We start from the raw sequence: 21,440 nt of genomic DNA, 5'->3' as shown, positions 1-21,440 counted from the left end.
AAAATGTTTTAATAATCGTGATTTCAATTTTGACCCAAATAATCGTGATTATGATTTTTTCCATAATCGAGCAGTCCTACCTCCAGATAATATCATTCTTTATTTGTCCCACAATGGTGAAATGTACAGTGTTACAGCAGAAAAGTGGATAGCAAAAATAATAACAATGCCAATAAAGAACAATTAATAATAATACACATGCAATAAAAACAATTGGAAATAAAAAATAGTAATATAATGTACAAGAGGGCTATTGGTGTTGTCAGAATGATAATATACTGGAGTCTGATATTGCAGATTTAAAGTGAATTAAAAAAAATGCACAGTTGAACTGAAAGTATTAGTATACCTGAAATACTGATATTGCACAGTAGTGTACATTAAAACTGCTGTTTGTATTATACATACAATTATTGTAGTGAAATGCTGTTCTATAGCGGTGTAACATAATCTCCTTTTTCTGATTTCCACTTTTAATGGAAGGAAATATGAACTGTAATGATAGTCTACCCATAGTGCAAACTTTTCAAAAGAGGCTAAAAACATTTGTGGACATATTTGTGTCAAAGCTTCATGTCAGTCACAAAGTTTGACTGTCATGTGACAGGCGGTGTATCTAGGAGACTGTTTCTGTGGCGTGGTACTGACTGTAGAACATCATACTGAATATCTCATGAAAGTTGATGTTTGCATAGCAAATAATATAGCTTAAGTAGCTAACGTTATCCCAATGTGTGCACCGTTCAGTGTTCCCAGTAAGCTAGCTTCCTGGCTGTGAGCATGTTCAGCGAGGCTCCAAAGTCCTGGCTCCAAATAAAAAAAAAATGCAACATCACACATCACACATCACTCCATCCATCTTTCTACAGTCTATGGTTAATACATGATTCCCCCCCTTTTTTCAGTTGGCCACAGTTGATTATGTGCTGTTTGTGGTATAAGCTATTGCATGCTAGGTTTATTCTACTCAGAACATGTAAGCTAGCAAGGTAGCTTGCTCGTGTTAGCATTGAATCCCACTCAAGGTTACTTGTTTTAGGTATGTCTAAGTATCCCACGTTACTGAAAGGAGGGGGTCTGGTTAACTGTTTTTCATGGGTCAAGTTGTGAATTGCAATGATTCAGAGTAATGTACAGAAGGTTCAAATCACAGTTACAATGATGGATAATGACGTTGGCTCCCTAGCTGTTAAATGCCTAGGAGTCAGGCCTTTGGAAATGAAGTCATATTATAAAAATCTTTAGATATACACTCAGACAGACATTAGACCAATTACAGTACTGATAGTGTCAGCCAATACCAAAAAATGCTCTATCACTGCAGAAAAATCAAATAAATACAGACATGTTTTCTTTTTGCTCAATTTTGACCAAATAATCAATTCAAAACACCAACAATTTGTTTCCGTTGAGTTTGACTTTAAAATCTGAGTGAATGTATTTGTTGGTTTGATAGACTTTCTGTTTTTTTTTAATAAATCTATTGTTTTGTCTTTGATTCATTCATTCATTTAGTCATTCTTACATTGTGTCAACTAGTTATTCATTCACTTTAGTTCTCCGCAATTATATGTGCTTGCAATAGCAGCTGTTCTGACTGCCCCACACCTGTGATGATGTCATTCAACAACAAATAATTATACTTAATCATGTCAGATTCCCTAGCTGTGATGTGTGGTGTGGAGGCGTGGTCCTAACACAATGATTACACCTTCACAAACACACACATAATCATTGGTTTGTTGTTGTTCATCAGATCTGTTTCATACTTGAACCGTCTTCTTCTCCAAATCAAACATTACTCCTCCAACATCACCTGAAGCTCCGCCCCTCTCATCAGGAGCACAACTCCTAATTAGATAGAGCAGCAAACAGGAGAGCTTTGATTGGACCAGGGAGGGTTCTGTGAGCTGGAAGTCATGAGTTTAAACTCAAAGCACATCTTTTTTTTTCTCCTTTCTGATTTCTGTCTATAATATGAGATACATATATACTGTTGTGTACTTTGTTTTACTGCAACAAAGATAACACAAGGATTATATTTTTTAGCATTAAACAAACAGGCAAAAATGTAATGCTAAAGTTGAATTACATCAGAATGTCAATCTTTTACTGCCTTTTAAAAAATATATCTATTTGTATATGATTATTGTATTATTCATTAAGTAAAATATTTAACCATAAATTGGATTTATTAAGATTTAAAATTGAATAATACTATATATTTATATCAGTATAGAAAATAAGTATGATGAAATTGACTATCATGGTTTGCAGTAATTGTAGTCCAAAAAATACACATTATATACACATATACATTAAAAGTATAAAGAAAGGCTTTACTATCACTACTAATACTACTTAAAAACACATTTAATTTTATAGCTAAAGATACAATTATTTATTGTATTTATTAATAAGTTGTATTTGTACCTTTACCATATACAAGTAGAACAATCCCCATCAACATAAACCATACCTTATTTCCATACTACATACTAGCTGTATACATTATGTACTACAGTATACCAATCCTCATAGTATATTGCTTTTACAATAGCAAATGCAATATAATACATTCAATTTGGCAAACCACTCATTATTTTCTGTTTTCTGAGGTAATCATGGAGCTGTTTCACCACCGCCCACTATTACTTTCACTTTTGTCCAGCTGTGAATAACTTGTCCGTTTCCTTTGTGTTTTTTTATTTTTTATTCCTTACTGTATTGTAAGAGAATAATGTTCATCAGCAGCACACTTAAAAATCAACAGCTTTTCAGTCTGCAAAACAACATTTTTGACTAAACTTAGTTTTGCCACTTGTCCAAAGTGAACACAATACAAGCTCAGACCAAGCTAACAATTAGTATGTTATGGATGTGAGAAACTACAGGGTGTGTTATCCTAAATGTAACATATGAGGTGTGTCCTAGGGCAACAATACCTTGCAAGTCACATGCTGCTGCTTATAAAGATATGTGTAACCACGGTGATAACGTAGGGCAATCCACGTGAATGTATCAAATCAGTCGCATGGATTTTAGCAGCTATTGGCAAGTGTGTGTGTGTGTGTGTGTGTGTGGTTGGTGGGGGGGTGGGCAGAAATAGGATTCTAAAATGAGAGGGGAAACCTCATCGCCCCCCATCCCCAGTGGAAATTTCACCCTTGAGTGATCGATATAATTATGCAAGATCATGTGGTTACCATGGCAACATGTATGCACGTCAGCAGGTGAGTGTCAGGTTTTTTTCCCCAAAGACATCAGAAGGTAAAAAGTAAAACAGAGGTGTGCTTTAGGTTTTTGATTTATTGGAGGGAATCTAATCTGTCAATACTTTACTAATATCAGACAGTACATCACAATAAATGAACTCACATTTAGTTATACCTTTCTTTTTTACTTTTTTATTTATTCTGTAGAACAGCAATAACCAACTGCTCAAACACACCTCCATATTCTGAAAACACACACACACATGAACACACACACACATGAACACACACAGTGCATGTTGCAGCATGGTGTTGCATGTTGTATTGCAGAGCAAGTAGAGACAGTCTGCCCTACGTGTGATTGCTCCTTACCCAGAGGACATTAACACACACAAACACACACACAAGCTTGTGCACACACCCAAGCACGCACGCACTTACACACGCACACATGCACACAGTTGATGTGATTGCAGCTCTCACCCAGAGGACATGAACAAACAATCACAGATTGAATTCAGGGAGTGTTTACTCACCTGCCCCTGTGTGTGTGTGTGTGTGTGGGGGGGGGGGGGGGGGGTCACAGGATGGATGAGGTGTTCTGTATGCAGCTCTCACTACAGCTCTGCATACTGAAACAGAGGAGAAACCCACTGAATTAATTCCGGTTTCAGTTTAAAGTTTTGTTTTCCTTTTAAACCTTTTTTCATCCATCGATCTGAAAGACTGCAGTGGTATATATAGTCAGAGTACAGCTAGAAATACAATAATAATGACTGTACTTCCTCATGGAAATGTATCAGTGCTGTGACATGTCCTGCATCAGCATCATAGGAGAAGGTAATGCTGGTATCTTTCATTTGTTAAGTCAATTAAAGTAATTGCCAATGAAATTAACTTTGAGGTCTGAAAAACGTTGAGGTTTGGTTTAACGTAAACAGTAACAGCAGTAGAAGTATGAAACGTAATAATTATCAACATTAGTAGAAGTAATATTAGCAGTATTGTTCTGTTATCCTATAGATTTCACAATCTAAGGGTGCTTGCTTTTGGGTTTATCCCCATGCACAGTCGTGAAGGTATTTTTTCATACCTTTCATACATTGTGTCCTCACAATTAACCCCTCTCAGGTCCACATCTCCAGAACATAAGACCAGCTTTACTTGAGATCTGCTCTGCATTTCTTGTTCAGTGTTAGATACAGTCAACTGTTAGGGAATTGAAGAAAGAAGACATGTTTTCAACTCAGCGCCTCTCCGGAGCGCTCACCTTTGTACAGTACCATCTGTGAAACTGGCTTTATCACTCCATCTGACCTCCATGCCCGCTGTGAGATGGGCCTCAGTCTAGTGCACATCAGGATAGCGCTTTCCCCCCCCCAGTCTCACCTTTGTGCTCGCCTCACTGTTGTGGAGCTACCGTGGCAAGCAGATGCCTTTGCAGTGCTGGAAGTGGATGTTGATGGAGATGGCAGCTATACTGACAGTGTGCGCTACGCAGTTGAAGAAGCACTTGGCATTTTCGACTGACCTGGCTTGGGAGGGGTGCGTGGTGCTGGGCAGGACTCCGATGACTCAGCTCCCTTCATAGTCGGCAGTCCCCCTGGCTCTTCCCTCTCCCCAAGGGGACATCTGAAGTTTATCAGCGAGGGGGGAGCCTCACATGCGCAGCTGTCTCCCGCCCTGCCATGGCCTGCCAGCACTGGCTCTTTTCCAAGACCTCCCGGGCTTCACCTACTCAGAGCTTCACACAGCAAGATGTCTATATCCCAGAATCATCGTGTCAGGGTTTTCCCAGTGTGGCCTTGCATTTAAGATGCTTGACCCTTCATTGATGCAGTGTTTTCCAACCCCCGACTGATTAGGGCACTGGTGGCTCTCTGCAATCCCTCCACCCACCTCCACACCACAGTGGACGGAGTGAGGAGACACACTTCCAACTGTGGCAGCCAGTGCTGCAGCTCACCCCAGCCCACTCCTGCACTGCATTATCTTTCTCCTTTTCAGTGACTGCGGCTCCATGATGTCTTGCTGCCAGGGGGCAACATCTGGTCCAACCTGTTCACTGAGCCACCTTGTGAACAGCAGCACCAATGACTGGATGCAGAGAACCTTTTTTTTTTTTTTGCTGGACACAACAATTAATTTTGAAACCACCCACCTGTCACTAAAGATCAGTTTCCTCACATTCAGTTTGCCTTTGTTAACACTGAGTATTTAATAACTGTTTCTACTGAGAAACAATTCCCCCACATACGTTACCTCTGCTGCACATACATACGCTGGTAGCTGAGGCAGTCCTGTCACTCACATTATGATGAGCAAGAATCAGTTCTTGTCTGAAGTGTGCACAAGAGTCCATGCACACTCTCTGCCTCTCTGCGGTCTCTCCACTTCCCACCAATCAGTGTGAGTTAGTGGAGGTTTTTCGCCATACCATGAATCAGACTCGGAGTCTCTCGCCCCTGCCCTCCCATGGCCAGTGATGAGCGAGCACTTGAGTCACACAGCGGCGGCGGTGAGGGCACTGCATTGGTTGTCAGAAATGTCCACAGAGGCTCCACAGATGTTTTCACACCCACTTTCAGAGCACTGCTCAGTGTGAAACTGAACGAATGGATGGAAATATTAATACCAGTGGGCTATGCTCTCCAGTTCACAAGCCAAACCCGCCCCCAAACTGGCAAGGCCTGACAGTATTGGAGACTGTCATGTCATTTCAGACAGAGATAGCTGCTCTGATGACAGAATTGTCAAAGCTTCTGGAAAAAGGAGCTATTTCTAGAGTTCCCCCAGGCATGGAGAATGAGGGAAGAATACAGGCGGAATGAGACCTGTCTTTTTTCAACAAATCTGTAACGAAGAAACCTTTTCATACGTTAACCATAAAATGTGCTGGTGTATGTATGTCCCAATGATTGGTTCATATCCATTGATATCCTAAGGCACTGGGATTTCCTGCTTTTCCCCTTCAGAGGAATGCATTATCATTAAAACCATTTACCCTTTGGTTATTCTCTAGCTCCATGCACTTTCTTCAGATGTGTTGAAACAGCCCTGCCATTACACAGGAAAGACATCAGAGTCTTATTTTACCTGGTCAACCTAATTGTAATGCCATCTTTTAGAGAGAGCACAGCGCTCCACACAGTAGAGCTTGTAAAACACCTCTCTCTCCTGGGAGCCTACCAGACAATAATCTACCTGGGAATCATGAGGGCAAAACTGTCCCCAGCTAGGCTAGACATGCTCAGCTCTCTGCTGTCGTGCATCACGCCTTACAGAGTGGCAATGGCACTATCTGTGATGCACCTACTAGGCATGATGTCAGCCAGTCACGTTTTTCTTCACATGAGAAAAGTCCAGGGATGGTTCAGCCGTCTCTACCTCAAGCTGATACATCACAAAAGATGCATTATAACTAGGGCTGGGCCAAAAAAAAAAAACGATTTTTATATTAATCGATTCTCATTAATTTTATTTATTTTATTTTATTTATTTTTTTCTAAAGACCAGCTAAATGTAGCAGTTTAGTTTATTGTAAGATGTTGGCAGATGAGAATGTTTTTGTGAGGGCAGGTGCACTATGGAGTTAGATTTGTTTCATAATGTTGTGTGTGTGCAGATCGACAATCTGTGTGTAAATGTGTAATCTGTAAATATAAACACCTTCCACAAATACAAAAAAAAGATTTGTATACTCACAAAAATATTTTGCAAATATAAAACGGATCTGCAAATACACAAACAAATTCCACAAATATAAAAAATGCATTAAATTAATTTTGTGAACTCAGTTTTTATTTGTGAATCGAAAAAACATTTGTGGATCTCAGTTCTACGCTTGTGGATTTGCTTTTTACACACACGGAGTTTTGAAACAAACTTTCCGCCGGTCCGAACGAAAATCCACTCGTATCACTCGGCTATTTTCGGATAGCAAGTGATCGCCTACTGGTGACGTCATTTCCGCATATCAAAGTAAGAGCACGCAGTCTTTCTATGAGCTTTTTAAAATGTTTATCAGCGATAAGTGACGTGCATTCATGGTTTCATGTTAATGTCATACAGTGATTATTAGTGTGTGTTTATTTGTTCTATGTATATTATCTAGCACACACTTTCATATACATTTCTGTGTGAGTATGAAAGGCACCAGGATGCCTGTGGGCAATGTTCAGCTCTCTAAAGCGGTGGCTTGGCTGCTTCTTCAGTAAGCAGTTATCAGCCACCTCATCCTTTATATTTTTACATTTATTCTTTCAGATGGGTAAAAGTCACAACGCACTTCACATCTTATTAGTAGTGTACTGACTCTTACTAATGTAGTTCTAATGTCTATGTGTAAGCATTCATGTTGCGGGCTGGGAGAACGAACAGGGTGCAGGATTTTATACATTGCAAATATGATTAAGATGCATTGTAAATAGACCAGAAGTCATAACAATCCAACCTGTAAAGAGGGCCCCTGTAGACTGCTGGTGACTGACATCCAGACATCTCTTCACAACCTTTCAATACTAGTGTAATCAGTAGAAAATTATGGGGTTTAAGATTTAGACATTTTCAGCACAGCATTTAAAAGACATTTTTTATCGTTAAACAATAATAAAAATAATAATAATAATGATAATATATTTTGCATTTGTATTCATTCTGTTTTATGAATAGCTGTGTTTATTTATTTATTTATTATTATTGTTTAACGATAAAAATTGTCTGAACATTGCCCACAAGCATCCTGGTGCCTTTCATACTCAAACAGAAATGTATATGAAAGTGTGTGCTAGATAATATACATAGAACAAATAAACACACACTAATAATCACTGTATGACATTAACATGAAACCATGAATGCACGTCACTTATCGCTGATAAACATTTTAAAAAGCTCATAGAAAGACTGCGTGCTCTTACTTTGATATGCGGAAATGACGTCACCAGTAGGCGATCGCTTGCTATCCGAAAATAGCCGAGTGATACGAGTGGATTTTCGTTCGGACCGGCGGAAAGTTTGTTTCAAAACTCCGTGTGTGTAAAAAGCAAATCCACAAGCGTAGAACTGAGATCCACAAATGTTTTTTCGATTCACAAATAAAAACTGAGTTCACAAAATTAATTTAATGCATTTTTTATATTTGTGGAATTTGTTTGTGTATTTGCAGATCCGTTTTATATTTGCAAAATATTTTTGTGAGTATACAAATCTTTTTTGTGTATTTGTGGAAGGTGTTTATATTTACAGATTACACATTTACACACAGATTGTCGATCTGCACACACACAACATTATGAAACAAATCTAACTCCATAGTGCACAGTTTTAAAAATAAATCTCACAAACTGATGTGATGTGTGTATTGTTTTTTGTAAATATGACTTATGATGTATTATCAAGTGTTTGGTTCAACCTGTTCTTGTTTAAGGAAAGAAAATCACAATAATTGAAATATAAAATAGCAATACTTGGTAAAATCGAATCGCAATACTTGTTTATTAAGAATCGCAATTTAAATCGAATCGGGACCCAAAAATCGTTAGAGAATCGAATCGGCACAAAAGCATATCGGCCCAGCCCTAATGATAACTCCCTCCCTGCAGGCAGTTCTGGCATATTGTAAAAACCCTCACATTCTGTTGACAGGTTTCCCACCTTTCTCTGGCCATTTCTACACATAAACTACCTGGAGGTGTCCACAGTGCTCAAAGTGTTGAAACACTTTGTCCCACTGCTGACAGAGAAACATACGGTAGTATTGACAGACAATATGACAACAGCAGTGTATATAAATCATGTGGGAAGTGTTCATTCAGCTTGGCTGCTGGAAATGGTCAGAAGCCTCCAGCTGTGGTCTCAGATGAACCTGTGCTCCATCAGAGCAGTTTATGTCACAAGCAAACAGAACTGAGCCTGATGTCACATGCATACCCCTCCCAAAATGGGTCAATGTTAAAATACCACACATATTGTTTTGTTGTTGGGAGAACAAGGGTGGATCTGTGTGCCTTATGAGAAGATGTGCATGCTATGGTTCTCTGTATGCACTAGATGATCCTCCACTGGGAGTGGATGCCTTCTAGTTCAACGGTCATTATGGTGGCCCCTGAATGTCATGGTTCCATGACACACATGACATTGATAGCTGCTATCAGGGAAGCCATGGCAACTCCCATGGTGCAGAGATGCACCCTCGCAGTTGGATAGCTTAATCCTATACTTTCCAGTGATAGGCCAGCATTTATGGGCCTGGCTCTTGAACGGGAATGCTTTGGGAAATCAGGGTTTCCCCCTGCAGTGGTACATACTATTCACGCGGCAGGAGCACCTTCTACTGTAGCTTGTTATGCAGAAAAATGGTCCTCATCAGCTCAGATCGCACATCTTATGTGTTAACCTTCCTCCAGCTGTTAGTAGATAGAAATCTAGCTCCATCTTCAGTTTAAACATATGATGCAGCTTTTTCGTCCTGTCATAAAGGCTATGGAGAGAGATCTGTGTTTGTGAGAGCAGTGTCTGCTGGTTGAGTACTTCTTGAAATGAGTCAGAAGAGAGAGACCTGTTATGCATTCTTGGCACCGCAGTGGGATTTACCTTAGGTGTCACGTGTTCTGGGTGGACACACTTTCTAGACACTTCTGCAAATCTCTCTGTCACCAAAGACAGCACTTCTCTCTGCCCTGACTTTGGCAATAAGAGTAACTTACTTATGTGTGCTTTCAGTCTCCCTGTCTTATCTCATTATCAGAGAAGATGGGATCACAGCCACCCAAGGTCATAACCAGCTCTTTTAGATCAAGAGATATTATCCTGGAAGGTTTCTTCCCTCCTTATCACGGAAGGGAAAGAGAAGAAAAATCAAACCGACTCTGCCCTGTGCATGTATTGTCTTATTGTGTGGCTCACACAGTGGGCTTCAGACAGACACAGCAGCTATTTGTACATTACAGAGAGTATTTGCAGCAGAAGCCTCTGACAAAACAGTGCTTGGCCCACTGGTTGTATGACAATATCACACAGGCACATGTCCCAGTGGGGGTGGATCTCCCACTGGGAGTGCACACTCGACAAGGGATTTGTCCTTCTCCACAGCTCTTGTCAGAGAAGTGGCAGTGGCCGACATTTTTGCAGCAGCTTCACAGGCTTTACCATGTCACTTGCGCAACATATCTGAGTCCTCTCTGACTCATTCAGTATTGAATGTGCTCAACGGTCAGTGACACACTGTCAGCTCTGGACACCTTATGCACACACTGTCATCTTGGTAGAGAGCCATTATATGCACTACAAGCTGGCATATATTCAAAACTCTCTCTAGCTTGTTTGTATGAGTCTCTGGGACTCCCACAGTGCATAGCAACCATCCTTGCCTGCTCTCCCAACATCAATTCACTGTTTGTAAAATGTGTGCTTGTGTACTTGCTGTGGGCACCTGCGAACACCATGTGGTATGCTCCTCTACTCACATCATCATGGATTAGTGAGCTATTCTCCCTCTCATTCCTGCTATGCTTGCATTTGGGACTTTTTACAGTGTGTTTTTAAAGAGCATCCCTGCTCTCTCACAGCAGCAGGGGAGTCATGAAGTGTAATGCTTTCACTCTGACCATTCACACTGGGCCTACAGCAAAGGAGGACCATGGCTGGCACAGCTTATGCCATTTTATCTTTCTTGTGCACTGCACTTATGGGGTTGTGAAATGGTGTGTGCTAAATGCTTGTGGACACAGTGGCTCAGTGGGGCATTGGCCACATCCCAATAGCAACAGCTCTTAGAGTGTGAAGATTCAGGGCTCACTGCTCCACCAACATCAGCTGAAGAAAATGCTGGCGTATTTAGGAGCAGATCTCAGTTGGAGCTTTTGTTGTATACCATAGATGTAGACCTGAGAGAGGCAATTGTGCAGGCATAATGACAACAGATCTCAAAGAGCTACACCTATACTTGTAGAATCTTGGGTTATGCATAACCAACATAACTTTGTTTACTGTCTTAATTAATTTTCCCTCAGACTTGTCTTGTTCTTATTATCACTGTTATGTAGGTTATCTGTACTTATTCAATGTTATTTTCATCAGCTTTCTGCAGACCTCCCTGCATTTTCCTTTTGTTCTTTGTGGTAAAACATCGGAGAGGCCATGGCTTCGCTCGCCCCGCTGCTTTACAATGTCAGCTACATCTGAATACAAAGCAGCAGCAGCAGGAGGGATTTCTGCTCCCAATACTTTCTGCTGTACTCAGAAAGAGGGGGGAAAAAGCAGAGGAATGATTCAGTGTTACAGTACAGCCTCAAGCTACTTCACCTCTAATTGACACAAGGAATGAAAGTACATCTGAAACCTGCTTAATTGATCCACGGAGCCCATTTAATTCAGTCAGCAGTGCGAAAGAGATGAAACTTCACAACTTAATGAACAAACTGTGGTTCAGATGTTCTGTCAGCAGCAGATGAAGAGTGGACAGCCAACAACATACAATGTAGATCTGATGTTAGCCAAGGCCGAGGACATGGTTCTCTTTGGAGATCAATACTAGCATCCCAAACACATCTGAAATGATAATGATAATACTACAATAGCAATAGTTGCAGCACTAATTGTAGCTTTTGCTGCAGACACTGTAACATTAGTAGTAGAAGTAATAGCATTAAGCACAGCAGTGTTACCAGTAACAGCAGCAGTGGTATTATTAGTAGTAGAGCAGTATTACAGATGTAGAAATAGTGGTAGTATCATTATCAGCTGCAGCAGTGATATCTGTAGAGGCAACAGTACCATTAAAAGCAGCAGTAATAGGAATAACAGTAGCAGTTATATCACTGCTAGTAACTGCAGTAATATAGTATTAGAAATGGTGGTAGTGCCATTAGCAGCACTAGTAATATGGACAACAGTAATATCAGTAGCAGCAGCAGCAGTATTATCAGTGTTAGCAGCAGCAGTATCATAGCAGTAGAAATGGTGTTAGTACCATTAGCAGCAGCAATACTAGGAACATCAGTAGCAGTAATATCAGCAGCAGCGTTATCAGTGTTAGCAGCATTAATATAGCAGTAGAAGCACTGGGAGTAGCATTAGTAGCAGTAGCAGTATTATCAATGTTAGTGGCAGCAGTACTATAGCAGTAGAAGCACTGGGAGTAGCATTAGTAGCAGTGTTATCAGTGCTAGCAGCAGCAGTAATATAGCAGTAGAAGCACTGGGAGTAGCATTAGTAGCAGTAGCAGTGTTATCAATGTTAGTGGCAACAGTAATATAGCAGTAGAAGCACTGGGAGTAGCATTAGTAGTAGTAGCAGTATTATCAATGTTAGTAGCAGCAGTACTATAGCAGTAGAAGCACTGGGAGTAGCATTAGTAGCAGTAGCAGTGTTATCAGTGTTAGCAGCAGCAGTAATATAGCAGTAGAAGCACTGGGAGTAGCATTAGTAGCAGTAGCAGTATTATCAATGCTAGTAGCAGCAGTACTATAGTAGTAGAAGCACTAGAACTAACATTAGTAGCAGCAGTAGAAATAGTGGTAGTACCATTAGCAACAGCAATAATATATGCAGTAGCAGCAGCGATAGGGTAGTATTATTATTAGCAGCAGTACTGGATATTGTAGCACTCATAGCAGATGGTTGGGTATGTTGTGGTATAAACATTATTTATAGTAGTAACTGTAATCTAACTTGCAGTCTAATGAGAAGTGTTAAGGATCAGCTGCAGTGATGTTTGTGCTGTAGTTGAACTTGTTGTTGAGGTGAATGAACTCCAGGCAGACTCAGTCCTTCATGGATGGTTTGCCTCTTTGTGTCTCGGTGGGGGTTGTACCGACACGGATTTAACTTCATTTATAGATGAACTTCATCATGAATTTAACTTCAGTACAAAATATGTTTCCATGGAGACCTCACATCCAACTGTGTCCTGTCAAAGTGGCTAATTAGTTAATGAAGCACGTGGTGACATTGCCCCTGAGAGTGGGAGAGTGACAGTGAAGGAGGATATATGGAGGAATTTAGCAAACACACATCGATTCAATTTGCCTCTTTCTTTTTCTCTCCCTCTATCTCCTTCTGTCTCTCCTCTCCTCTCTCCCTCCTCCCCTCTCGGTAATCAGTTCTGCTGTAATCAATTAGTAGGATGAGGAGCAGCAGAGGGAACAGGTGCAGCTAAATGTTAATGAAATCCTCTTTGGCCGTTGTCTCAGTAACACCGGCTGAATATTTAAACTGCTTGTTGGCTCAATGACTTACACCACAGCTGATGGAGGGAAATGCACACCTTCACTCTGCTTGTGTGTGTGTGTGTGTGTGTGTGTGTGTTTGTGTGTGTGTGTGATACAATCTGTACATGTGTAAGTGGCTGTCTGGTTCTGCTCTGCGCATGTTTTGTATTAATTGAGAATCCAGTTCGAAACATGCTGTTACTGAATATTGGAGCGGACATGTACTAGTACATCTCTACTTTCTGACTCACACACCTAGTCTTTTGCACTCAGCCGGAATCCCCTTAGTTCCCGCTGCAGATTAAAATCAAAATTTTAAAAATACAGGTCCCAAATATATAATTTCATTTTTTACTGAAGAAGCTTAATTTTCTAACACAGCTGAGTACTTTTTTCCCTCTCCTTTTTTAAGCAGACAATACTTAAGCAGGATGAACAATAAAACTAATGAAAACAAAACCTAAATTGTGGTTCAAGTCAGCTCATCTGCCAAACACAGCAAATACGACTCGATGTACTAAGAGGACCGGAGAGCATGTTCCAAGATGGCTCTTCGCTCATGTGTGAACATTACACAATACGCAGTGAAAGCAGCATGTTAGCAGAGCAGCAGCAGCAGGTTCACTTCTTCATCAGCGTCTACATGAGATCGTTGGGGAGCGATATTGAGCGTAGGTCAAGCGTGCTTCAGCAGCATTCAGAGCCCAACGCTCAACCGGTGTAGTTATGCAGTTTAAATGGAAGAAATTGGAAATGAAGCGTAAAAAAACCCTCTTTGGAGGCAATTATATGTATATGCTGGACATCACAGGTGGAACAGGAGCTGACATGGAGCCTGTGCTGATAGTGGTATTGATTAAAATAGAAGTGTATCTTTGCTGTCAGACATGGTGTGAGACATGACTGAAAAATCCAGCTGAAACACAAGTTATATTGCTGTAGATGACTGCTGCATACCTGAATGGAAACTAAATAACTAACAATATATGGTTTTCAACACTTTACATTGGACATAATGGCTCATTATTTGTGTATTTGTGATATTCTAATAAAAAATGTAGTTATAAGGTAACAGCAGTTCAATTGTGATGTTTATAGTAAATGTGTGTTACCTGCAATCACCATAACCCTAAATGACCTCACAGCTGGGTGCTATTTGTGTATCAGTCTACATTACAGGGGCAATCAATATAGTATGTTATGACATTGTGTCAATTAACACTGTGTATAAAAGCACCAATTTCGGGTCAGAACGTTGATTTGTTTAATGTAATACAATAGAATGGAATGTTCTAGAGTGTTGTGAGCCAATAGAAAGCCAAAATCACATGTCAAGTATTTAAGTGAAATTACTGTGTATACTTAGTTAAATATATACATATGTGGTCCTGTTTAGACCTGGCATTAACATGGGTTTCAGGTGATCTGATCACTAGTGGACAGGCGAGACACATTGCTGTCTTTATTATGCATCTCAAGCTGACCATGTGTCCAGATTTTGTTACTACATCGCTTCAGCTAGAAGGTCATAGAACTTCCCGCTCACAGTTATTACATCAGTAAGACAAGCACCAGATTTGTTTTTAGTGCAGGCTAAAGAGCTAAGAGCTAATATAAATGTTCCAAGAACTAATGGTATGTTCCATTTACCTCTGAAGTTGGAAGTTGGAGCTGGGAATGACGTTTGTATCATTCCAGTTTGGAAGTCAGAAAACCAGTTCTAGCCAGATTAGCCACTGATAGCAATACCAGATGATGAAAACACATTTTGCTGTATTTTGTTCAGTGTAGCAACATGTCCACAGATAGAACTTGGACATTGCTGTTTGTACAACTCATTAAATGAGACACAAATAAGACAAAACTTCTAATAAACAGGATATTACTACAACTTTCACACTGGTCACCATCTGGGATTTTGAAGTTGCAGCTGGTGAGGTTTGTTGGACTTTGTGAGTTGGAAATCCGAGTCCAAGGGGTGTTCCAGTTGAAATTTCTGATTATAGAATTAAGAAATTCCGACTTCTGAATATAATCGAAATGCACCATAATAGTATGGGCTACTCCAACCATGCACATCTGCGCTTACCTCCATTCTTCGCCATTCAACCGTTTATTGAATCAACTGCCACATCCTGCATTGACTATGTATTTCCACACACATTAGAATTTACACTACAACAGATATGTGGTCAGACCTGTCCCAGACCACCCGGCCAAGTGGTTTGAGATATCGGATCACAATGCGTCTCAGAGGTTATTTACACTTGTATTTAGCGCTGTCCACTTGTTATCACCAGAGACGCATGTTAATGCCAGGTGTAAACAGGGTAAATGTGTATGCATACTCTAGGGATTAGATTAAGCTAAGTGGTTTTATTGAAAATACTCCAAATCTCATTTCATCACATTTCTTCCGACCATAATGATAAACAGATAATCGTAATAGAAGGAAGAGATAATACGTGTGACAACAAAGAGACAGGTGGATGCAACAGAGAGAGAAAGAAAAAGGCATGGATCAAATCTTTTTTCCCTCTTTCTTTTCTAATTCATTAATCTTCATTCATTAACGTTCAACCCACCTATCACATACACACACACCCACACAGACACACACAGGGTCATAGTGAGTATATGAGCAGGATGGTTGATGGCAGCTGCCTCACAGAGCAGAGCACACTGGGGGCCGAGCAAACATCTGCTGCGTGTGTGTGTGTATGTGTGTGTCAGAGGTGGGTTGTTAACATGCAAATAAAGCAATTAAAATTCATGCAACAACACACCCAAACATACACAGCAACACACGCTCACACACACTCACAGAAATGCATGCAATACATATACACAAATACACAATCGAGCATGCAGAGAAATTTAAATCCTCTAACTGGGAGGATTCAGTAGCACACACACACACACACACCGGCTCAACATCACACTCATCAACAAAAAAATAGACATAACAAAATCCAGATGGGCTTCTCTGGGATCAGATTTACAGTTTCACATCTCGCTGTGATGAAAGCACGAACACAGTCAATCATGGTGCTACATCTACACTGTATGTTTGTTACATGGAGATGACAGGTGGTTAAATAACATTTTACATCATTTTTGGGTGGAAATGATACATGGGCTGAATGTGTATAGTGCCTTTTAGTCTTCCAACAACTCTATGTCCTTTTTACACCACAAGAGCCATTCCCCCATTCACACACACAGTCATACACTGATTGCAGAGCTTTCAGTAGCAAGAATCGAACCGCCGACTTTACGATTTGCTCTACCTCCTGAGCCAAAGTCAACTGATGTAGTTAAATGTATTTTATTGTTTGTGTCTTATGGTTTTTCAGAGCATTAAGGTGTCATGGCAGCCGCCTCCGCGCAGCACCCAAAACGGCATCATCACAGCTTACAAGATCAAATACAGAAAGACGGGTCGCCGTGGAGACCAGGAGGCCATAGAACCCAACAACTTCTGGTATTTGTTCACAGGTGAGGCTCCGCAGGTGGATTTCTTCTTTTTGTTCAGTCAGTCATTTAGTTTGAATTTGTAAGTTCAGCTAAATGTTTAGGTGTAATTTACTTTTAAGGTGCAGTGTGTAGGATTCACTGGCATCTTGTGGTGAGGTTGAACAGGTAAATAACCCTCCTTTAAGAATGTAGGAGATGTAGGTTGCTATCATACTCGCAAAAAAACAAGAAAGGGCCAGTGTTTGGTTTGTCCATTGTGGACTACTGTACATGGTGGTGCAACATGGCGGCGTCCATATCCTATGTAGATATAAAGGGTTTATTCCAAGGTAATGAAAACAGGATTCTTAGTTTAAAGTGATTATAGATTAATTAAAACATACTTATGAAAATTATTTCTGATGCCGATACATTCTACACTCTGCACCTTTAACATGCTACACACTGTACCTTTAAAATGCTACACTCTGCACCTTTAAAATGCTACACACTGTACCTTTAAAATGCTACACTCTGCACCTTTAAAATGCTACACACTGCACCTTTAAAATGCTACACACTGTACCTTTAAAATGCTACACTCTGCACCTTTAAAATGCTACACACTGTACCTTTAAAATGCTACACACTGCACCTTTAAAATGCTACACACTGCACCTTTAAAATGCTACACACTGTACCTTTAAAATGCTACACACTGCACCTTTAAAATGCTACACACTGCACCTTTAAAATGCCACACACTACCTTTAAAATGCTACACACTACCTTTAAAATGCTACACTCTGCACCTTTAAAATGCTACACAATGCACCTTTAAAATGCTACACACTGCACCTTTAAAATGCTACACATTGCACCTTTAAAATGCTACACACTGCACCTTTAAAATGCTAGCCACTGCCCCTTTTAAATAATAAAAGTTACATTTTTAAAAAGGCTTTAAACTCCTGGGAATTGTAATTTTTAATTTTCTTTTTGGACAACAATGTAGCTACAAGGCTCAGAAGAAGAAGAAATAACAGGCTTTTGATACACACATAATACAGAATGATGAATTCATTGTAGGGGTTGTTGACAAAAAGAAAAATGTAGAAAATCAGCCCTAACATTTGCCTTTTTTTCTTATTATTATTTTTCAATAAGCACCTAGATTGTAAAAATCTTGATTTGTTTCTTAAAAACCAAGACGATTAAATAGACTGTGGAGATGTGAGGAAGATTTATCAGATGAATGCTGTCAGGTCCTCCCAGCAGCATCCTCCAAATAGTGTCTGTTTCAGAGACAGAGAGAAGATTCAAATCCTTAAGATATGGATTGTGTGTGTGTGTGTGTGTGTGTGTGTGTGTGTGTGTGTGTGTGTGTGTGTGTGTGTGTGTGTGTGTGTGTATGTGCATGCTCTAATGTGTGTGACACAGCAGGCTTAATTTGTGTGTACCTGTTTTTTTCTGTTCTGCATGTACAGTATCTATTTGCATGCATTTTCGTGTGTGTGTGAGTGTGTGCGTGTCTGCATTCAAACTGCCACCAGCTATTATTTCAATTTGAGGATTGCAGGATTTAAATGAAACTGATCTTCCTTTTCATTATTTTCCACTGATGGTTATCTTCATATGTCTTTCCGCTCGGAAATTCATTCCCCGGTGGCAGGTGTGTGTGTGTGTGTGTGTGTGTGTGTTTGTGTGTGAGAGAAAGAGAATGAGAGCGAGTGAGGCTGTCAGCAGCAATCACTCCTGTTCAATGCATTAGAATAAAAAACTAAATTTCAATAAATAAAAAAAGCTTCAGTGAGGAGATGAAAAGAACGACAGATTAAACCTTTATTAACTCATTAATTTTACTCTCCAATTTACACTACACAGACTCAGAAGTGGCACAGGTGATTACATCTGCAGTCAGAGAGAATCAAAATCAAAGGCTTTAAATGTGCCTGTTTGTTTGTTCTCTGTCTGACTTGTTATTCCAGTAAAAATTAGAACTAAAGTAGGTTGAGACTAAAGATGTGACAGTGTGTGGCGCTACACTTCTACTAGCAAAGTGGAAAACACACAACTGGCTTAATAAAATAAAGTCCTGTGTTCAAAATGATTTCAGTAGAGAAGACAGAAACCACTGCTGTTAGAAACATTCATTTAGAGAGTTTCACACTGTGCTGCTGTGTTGTTAAAGAAAGTAACAAAGCACTTGGAATAGAGAAGTGAAACAAGAGGAGCTGCTGGTCCTGGAAGAATTGGAAAAATCCCAAAAATGTGACAATTTCGAAGTCAGAAATAAGTAAAGTCAAGAATGAAGTCCAGAGTTCTGTCACAAGTTAAGACTGACTGAATAGAATAGAATAGAAATAGAAAGCTTTATTGTCATTATAAATTACATATAATGAGAGTACAGGTGCTTTAAAAACAGATAAAACCATGGCAACCAGATAAAAACATGACACACGCAACAACCAAAAAAGTTGAATAAAGAGATGAGATGCAGCTTTAATAGTTTAACATTCTAAATAAGTTCTAAATCAAGTCCAACCTGTCATGTTCTAAACAAAACAGGTACAAAAATACATGAATGTTATATAAGATGGAAAATCAAACCCACTTGATGAAATAGAAAGAAGATAAAGTGAGAGTGCAGTATATAGAATATCATTTGACTCAAAGTATTTCAGCCTGTGTACACAATCATAACCTTTTCTCAATGCACACAGACCATATGAGTAATGAATTATCATGAATTTAAAGGACCAATGAAAGCTCATTTTGTGTTTACTTTTTAATATGCTTAAAAATCAAAGTGATCAGAGATGTTATGTTATTCCTGTCATTTCTGAGCTGAATCACAAGCGTGTTATCATCCATTTGTTTTGCTGACCACACTGCAGACTATAGTCTAAATTAAGTCAGGATCAAATCCAGAGTTTAAAAAAATCTAAAGTCAGTAGATTCATGGCTTTAGTTCACATGTAGAGTCTCATTTTATCTCCATCCAACCATTAAAGCCCACTTTGGGAAAGAACCAGTGTTCTCCAACCCTGCTCCTGGAGACCTACTGTCCTCCATGTTTTAGGTTTCTCCCCACTCTAACACACCTGATTCTAATAATGAACTCGTTATCAAGCCCTTGACAAACGCCTGCTGCTTGATAATGAGCTAATAATTTAAATCAGTGTTAGAGTGGGGAGATACCTAAAACATGGAGGACAGTAGGTCTCCAGGAGCAGGATTGGAGAACACTGATCACCAGTCAATGACAGGTCTGACACATAGAAACAGACAATCCTTCACACACATAATACATTTATACCTACAGGCTTTTTAGAGTCATTAACTGAAGCTGCATGTTTTTGGTCTGTTAGAAGCAGCTGGATCACCCTCAGAGAAGCCAGGAAATAACAAATTCCACACAGAAAGACCTCAGCTGTCCCAACAAGAATAATTCACAGTGTATTTATATGATGTCATATGTGTTTGATATAAGCTTTGTTTGCTGTGCTGGATTGCTCTAAGCAAAATGATACCGATGAGCCTGAGACCAATCAAAAATGAAAGGAAAGCAGTAAAAATTGATACCACGGTTACTGAATTCATCTCAAAGTGAAACAAACCTATTTTAAACTGTTAAATGTTTTATCAAGTTTATAGTAAGTCTTATGTTAAGCTTCACACAATGGATTTTTCTCATTGAAATGCATCTTGGGAGTCGTAGTTGACTTTTGTTCTTCAGTTTTTATGTCCTCAGGTTTCTACCTTTGACTTTGCAACAAAGAACTGGATGTCTCTAACACAATTGTTCATCATGTTTCATATGTTTAATCCAACTCTCAAAGTGCTGAGAAAATAAACCAGCCTTCCAGTTTTTAATATATTTTTGCTGTATTAACAGATTTAATGTTTTGGTTTTTTTATTCAACAATGTGGACAATAAAGTTCCTAACTACCTAAAAACCCTCCTCTGAATGGTGACTCATGGGTATTGTAGTACTCACAGCCATCCACAGACTAAATTGATGCAGGAAACTTGATTAGTGTGAAAGAAGATGAAACATTTGTACCCAGCAGTATGACACACTCCTCCAGTACACTCCTGAATGTCAGTGTTAATGAACACTGAGATAACTTTAAAAAAAATAAATGTCACATAGAAACTTTTGCAGTAGAGTCCAACTCCCTCTGAACCAGCAGCAGTGTCCATTTCTCTGCTTCCACAATATTATTACAGCTGTTGCTATAGAAACCTCAGAAATATTTATAACAGCACAGGTAAACAGCAGTATAGTTCACATATAAATGATTTTGGTGTCTAAATGTCAGATATAATGACATGCTCTCTCCCCCCCCCTCCCTCTCTCTCTCTCTCTCTCTCTCTCTCTCTCTCTCTCTGCAGGTCTGGAGAAGGGCAGCCAGTATAGTTTCCAGGTAGCAGCCATGACAGCCAATGGAACGGGTCCAGCCAGCGAATGGTACACCGCTGAGACGCCAGAGAACGACCTGGATGGTATGAAAAAGAGAGAGACTGTGTGTGTGTGTGTGTGTGTGTTTGTGA

At 39.7% G+C, this 21,440-nt stretch overlaps 1 protein-coding gene across 1 annotated transcript in view; it reads left to right on the top strand.

Moving 5' to 3' along the window:
- The window catches only part of dcc (DCC netrin 1 receptor), a 185,217-nt gene that overhangs the window by 93,181 nt on the left and 70,596 nt on the right, over positions 1–21,440 (top strand). Inside the window, exons 13-14 of the mRNA XM_053340503.1 lie at positions 16,783–16,924; positions 21,282–21,392. Coding sequence (XP_053196478.1) covers positions 16,783–16,924; positions 21,282–21,392 — 253 coding nt within the window. The remainder of the gene's footprint in view (positions 1–16,782; positions 16,925–21,281; positions 21,393–21,440) is intronic.

Source organism: Scomber japonicus, chromosome 19, assembly GCF_027409825.1.
Source record: "Scomber japonicus isolate fScoJap1 chromosome 19, fScoJap1.pri, whole genome shotgun sequence".
NCBI classification, from domain to species: domain Eukaryota; kingdom Metazoa; phylum Chordata; class Actinopteri; order Scombriformes; family Scombridae; genus Scomber; species Scomber japonicus.
Note: the sequence above shows the minus strand (reverse complement) of the source record. Positions and strands in the feature narration are given on the sequence as shown.